The sequence below is a fragment of the Sphaerodactylus townsendi genome, linkage group LG06 (genome assembly GCF_021028975.2).
Source record: "Sphaerodactylus townsendi isolate TG3544 linkage group LG06, MPM_Stown_v2.3, whole genome shotgun sequence".
Taxonomy (NCBI): Eukaryota; Metazoa; Chordata; class Lepidosauria; order Squamata; family Sphaerodactylidae; genus Sphaerodactylus; species Sphaerodactylus townsendi.
The window spans coordinates 64,722,596-64,728,595 of NC_059430.1; the positions used below are offsets into that span (position 1 = coordinate 64,722,596).

The following is a 6,000-nucleotide window of genomic DNA, read 5'->3' on the forward strand; positions in this document are numbered from 1 at the left end:
TGGAGCCAGCATAAATATGTCACACCTTTCAGATCTCCAGGAATAAAAGCAGATTTCAGTAAGTCTCCATCTGTCAATTGTGAGGTAGATAGATATTGTTCTTTCCGTTGTTAGCTGGTGGCCACTAGCCTTGTGTCTCTTGGGGTGGTTTTGTTCTGTACGGAATGGCCAGTGCATCATACAGAATACACCAGACAGCATGGTGTAATGGTTAAGAGCAGGTGGGTTGTAACTGGAGAACCAGGTTTGATTCTCCACTCTTCCACATGAGGGGCGGAGTCTTATCTGGTGAGCTCCATTTGTTTCCCCACCCCTTCATTCCTGCTGGGTGACCTTTGGAACTCTCAGCCCCACCCACCTCACAAGGTGTTTGTTGTGGGGAGAGGAAGGAGTTTGTAAGCCACCTTGAGTCTCCTTACAAGAGAAAAAGGTGGGGTATAAATCCAGATACCTCTTCTTCTTTAACTGACACTGTTCTGTGGACCCACCATCTAGCTTTCTGGTGATTGAAATCCGTTTTGGCATTCTTTTTTGCCACAATTAGTCTGCCTGGTAAATTCCAAGCTCCTCTTGAATAAGAGGGAGTCTTCCTCCTTAACACAGTACAGAAAAAAAATGAAGATATTCACTCACATTTGTGCCCTTTGGATGACTGGATAAGACTGTGCCTGAAATACGTAGGAGTCCTTATTGTAGTGGTCTTTTAGCTATAGATCCTAATTAATTTGCCATTAAATAAATCTTGATCCGTTATGCATTTTGTGTGGTTACTTAAAAGTATAGGAAGTAGACTTGCTTGTAAATAGAAGAGTATTAACTAATTTTACTTGTTAATGTTTACATTCCACTTTTCTGACAGTTATCTCCATCATTAAAGAAGGACCAGGCCTGTCTTCAGACTTACAATCTAACATTTTATCTTCTTAAAATCAGGCTGTTCCTAGTACTTCCCATGGAGTCAGCAACATGGGTACACCAATCCTGTCTGCTTCAACAACAGCTTTGGGAAGCATGGAAGCAGTTCAGGGACCAAGTTCTGGTAATACAACATCATCAAGTAACATCAAATCTTCTAATTCTGCTGTAAAATTGGCTGAAAGCAAAGTAAGTGTAACAGTGGAAGCCAGCGCAGATAGCTCGAAGAAAGACCAGGCAAGTTCACCACCATGGGTAATATGCGTAGTTCTGCTGAACCTAAATGGGAGATAATTGATTTATATATTGTACTGTGTGCTACCTCTCCACACTCATCTGAGCAGAGTGATAGGATACAATCCATAATCTTAGAGAGAAAATGTCAAATGTACATTAAACTGGCTGTTGTGGGTTTTCCTGGCTATATGGCTGTGGTCTGGTAGTTTTCGGTCCTGCTGTTTCGCCTGCCTTTATGGCTGGCATCTTCATGTGCCCTGAAGAGAAACACATCCTGCCATGACACATCTCTGAAGATGACAGCCATAGAGCTGGGCGAAACATAAGAAGCAAAAATTACCAGACCATGGCTACATAACTTGGAAAACCCACAATAGCCAGTTGATTCTGGCTGTGAATCAGTATATCAAACTGCTTATTTTTAAACTTCCTATAAAATCATAGGGCAGGAAGGTGTCATGGTATTGCCCCATGGTGGCAACCTATGGCACTCCAGATGTTAATGGACTACAATTCCCATCAGCCCCTGCCAGCATGACCAATTGGCCATGCTGGCAGGAACTGATGGGAATTGTAGTCCATTAACATCTGGAGTGCCATAGGTTCGCCACCACTGGTATAGCCTGATCTTATTAGATCTCAGAAGCTAAGCAGGGTCAGTTCTTGGAAAGGGAGACTGACAAGGAAGACTGGAGGAAGGCAATGGCAAACCACCTCTGCTTTTTACATGCCTTGGAAACCCCTTGTTAGAGTCACCATAAGCTGGCTGCAACTTCACATGCACACACTTGGAATCATGAAACTTTGGGAACTTATTATTGACTTTAGGTAAGTTTTAATTCCTGAAAAACCTTCAAAGGACTTGTTTTGCAAGAAAGTTCCCAAGCTGATTCACATAGAGTCGTCTAGCTTTCCTCCCTATATTGCAAATTCATATGTAAGGAAAGACTGGCTGAAGATTTTGTAAAGCTTTCTTCACTGGGTAGGTGGAGGCTTGCTGGTGTTTTACCAGAAGAAGCCAGGTAAATTACTGACTGGTTGCTACCCCTTTTAATCTACTCATAATACTCTAGTGATACCAGTTACTATTTTGGCTTTCTCCTTTAAATGTGCTTATCCAGTTGCACTGTTTTTGTACTTATGCTGATGTTGAGTACTACACTAAAATGTAGTGGTTGTGCAATGTTTTCTCAAGTAGCATGAACCTTGTATTTTCTAGAAACTGCTAATTCAGGAAAAAGCTGCACAGGAAGTGAAACTGGCTATTAAGCCATTTTACCAGAATAAAGATATTACTAAAGAAGAATACAAAGAGATTGTGAGAAAAGCAGTAGATAAGGTAAGTGTTTTTCTATTACTATCTAAAACTGTCTTGTATCTAAGTGTCACTTTGTCAAGCAGAAACCTCTGCTTTGCTCTCGGGCCTCTGCTCATCCAAACCTGGGTGTAAAACTCTGGATAATTTTATTCCTGCAGTGCATTGAAGAGAGGAGAATGATACAAGAAAGTAAGCTTTGGAGTTCTGCAGAATACTTCAGATAGAGTATTTTTACAATGCAGTGAAATGTGGCTGTTAACTATATGAATTTCGCCTTGTCTTCTCTGTCAAAATACGTGTATTTGAATTTGGACCCTCACTTGGGTTTTGGATACAATGATTTTTTTTCAGACACCCCCCCCCCCTCCCCCTGGTGCTAAAATCTGAATAAGCCATTTGCTTGCACTGAGAGGTGCCATACAGCAAAGGGCTTTTTGTTCTGAGCAGTATCTGAGAAATCATGGCATAGAGTATTCCCCACAAATGTCTCCTTGAAAGAGGACTCTTTCCTTCTGATCATGCAACAGATGTCGTTGCCAAGGACTAAGTTTTGATAAGTTGTGGTTTGCTCTTCACATTTAGGTTTGTCACAGCAAGAGTGGGGAAGTGAATTCTGCAAAAGTGGCAAATTTGGTCAAAGCTTATGTGGACAAATACAAACATTCAAGGAAGAAAAATCCTGAAGAGGCCATTTCTGTGGAAAGGAAATGAATCTGCTGAAAAATGCCATCAAGACATCTGCAAAGTGCAATTTTGACATGGACTATTAACAAAAAATAATGGATGAAATCTCATTTTGATAAAATTATTTTTCAATATAGTGTATAATGTTTTGTTATAAATACAGATTAATGCTGCAACTTCTTTATCCTTTTCAAAAGGATATGTAAAGAGAAACTGAAAAGAAATGAGAGTGTCCCTGCTGAGTAATATACAGTTGTGTGAATGCCACATGTACAGTATTTTGGTTCAAACAGTGGAGTGCAGAGGCACAAATGTTTGTCAGAATACTGATATTTAGAGAGGAGTATGTACAATATATGTAAATCAGTCCAGGTGATTTTTTCTTTGGTTCTCCTGCCAATTCTATCCAACCCTTTCAGTTATAGTACAATAAACTATTTTGCTTCAATTTACAGGCTCAACATGTGTTTTAAAAGCACACTGTGTCTGAATAGAACTCATAAAAAACCCAAAACAGCAAAGTTTGGTGCCCAAAATTGTGGGCATGGTTTTCCTATTGTAACACCAAATAAAGACTATGCTGCTTATTTTGTGGTTTTTTCAGTTCTTGCTTTGATTGGTATTCCAAAAGGCAACCAAAACCAGTGCTTTCTCCTGATGTTGGTATGGGGTCTTTCGGCACTCCAATGTAGTTGGAAAGCATTCTGTGCTTAATTTTTGTCTTGGAGGTACAAATTGCCTGACTTCAGTTGTGTCTGGCTTCTTTTAGTGCAGGCTACTTTATTTTTTCATACCTTGAGGACAATTTTTGTTGCTCACTATGTGGTAGACAGCGTAAGCATTAGCCTTAGTCATATCTTCAGCAGTTACCTCTTGTAATCTAGCACAAGCTATCTGTTGTAGGCATGTGAAGTAAAAGCAAAATACATTCAAGCTAGGATTCTTTCACGATGCATATAAATCGTCTCTAAGGTGACACATGAGGCCTAACTCTTATGCAAAATCTGAGCTGTTCCTGCAGCGGTAAGGAGTGCTGGTTCGAGATAGGAAATCACTGAGCCTGCTGCACTTGTACTTCTAGTGTCTTGGTCGGAACTTGCGCTGATTGAGCCTGTGCTCACTGCAAGCCTGTTGATTCATGAGAGATGCAAACACGACTTGCTGCTGTGCCCACCTGCTTCCCTCTTGTGGAAGAGCATTGAAAACTTCCTGGTTTTGAAAGTATGCCATTGAACTGCTTATCATGATGCAGGCAACAGGGAGAAGTCTGTTTCTTTCCCACAAACTGAAATTCTAAATTAGTGTCCTCCCGTTTATGAAGCAGAAGAAACAAACTCTAGTTTGACAGGCAGGTGCATTTGGAAATCACAGTATACTTGAATTTGGTTCAAGACTTCTGAAAAATGGAGAGGAAGAAGCATGTGAGCCTGGCAAAAGTTTCATGCCTGATGTTCAGAGCAGATATTTTTATCCAAAGCTGTAGGAGGGGGCAGCAACATATTATTGAAATACACATTATCCAGTTGTCTTGAGAGCCCTCCACAAGGGTCATGTACCTCTGGACTTAGCACATAAGGCTAAACAGTGAAGAAAACAAAAGAATCAAGACACTGTCAACATAATTATTGATTTTTATTTTTGCAGAGCTAATCAACTCTTTGGGTGTGTATTTGTATAATTAAAGAGATATAATGTGAAAACGTTTAGTATGAATATAATTTTTTTACTGCCAGACCAACTATGTTTAAGATTTTAGAAGAGTTTGCTTTGCACCAGTAGATATGTTCATGGCCATTCAACCGACTTTCAGCAAAACATCATTTGGTTGGAAAATTCACTAATTGACATATGTTAGTCTGGTTTAATCATACTGTACATATTTATGCTTTTGTATGTGAATAATTGAAGTTGGCTGTTCTACTGTGTACAGCTGTGGGGCAGATGTAACATTTCCTGATCGTACGAGATCAAGTACTCAGCTGTGTTCCTGTAGTCTTGTATTTCATCTTTAGTGGTAGCTACAGCTTAATGTTACATCAGTACAGAGGCTAGCTTAAAACCCAGAGTTTGGAACCCACTTTTAACCCTGGTTTCAAATCTGGGTTCAAGGTATTATGGCTCATGCTCAGCAAGACAGTGCAGATGGAACACTTACCATAATTTGAATCGGAGACAGGAGGGCATTTGTACAGAAGGGGTGGGGGAGAGGTGATGGTATACAACCTTCTGGGGCAGAGAGGTTTGTGTGTGAATTAGTCAAAAGTGGCAGTCCTAAATCCTTAACAATGGTAACAGTGCATCTTTAAAATCTCAGTGGAGTCCTCATCGCTGTTCCATACAGGAGCTACACAAAATCTCAATTTTGTAGGAGAAATTGCATCACTAAAAGCATTAGGATATCTCTTTTGCAGGCTTAGGAAACCTGTGTTTAGCGAATGTTCATTTTTTTTACCCACTGAAGGATGTTGACAGCTGTGCAGTCCATAATTTAAAAGTTTATCCCAAGACTGGCAGTCCCGTAGATAAATTGAATTTGGTGGGTGGGGAGATGCATCTTTTTTGATTAGGAACTGTGGTTTGGGTCCAAAGGGTGATGTAACCCTGGCTACCAATTGAATGCTTCATCATTCATGGAACACAACTTTTGAATCCAAGCACCTGTAGACTTCTGCGTGAGTTTTGGGTGAGCCCCCATCAGCAAATTGGCACTGCCAATAATGAGTAGTCAGTAGTAATAATGGTTGCAGTCAGCACTCCTCCCCCCCCCCCCCCCCCCCCCCCCGCTTATTGATGTGTCAGTATTGACAAAGCTGACCTGGCTGATGTCAGGTGTGTGCATAGCTGAA

At 40.6% G+C, this 6,000-nt stretch overlaps 1 protein-coding gene across 2 annotated transcripts in view; it reads left to right on the forward strand.

The window, feature by feature from the left end:
* Positions 1-3,741, forward strand: part of SCAF11 (SR-related CTD associated factor 11) — a 31,488-nt gene extending 27,747 nt beyond the window's left edge. For both annotated transcript variants that reach the window (XM_048499975.1, XM_048499976.1), the window contains exons 13-15: positions 934-1,152; positions 2,372-2,491; positions 3,053-3,741. In XM_048499975.1, the coding sequence (XP_048355932.1) occupies positions 934-1,152; positions 2,372-2,491; positions 3,053-3,181 (468 nt within the window). In that variant the 3' untranslated portion in view covers positions 3,182-3,741. The remainder of the gene's footprint in view (positions 1-933; positions 1,153-2,371; positions 2,492-3,052) is intronic.
* The last annotated feature ends 2,259 nt before the right edge of the window (positions 3,742-6,000 follow it).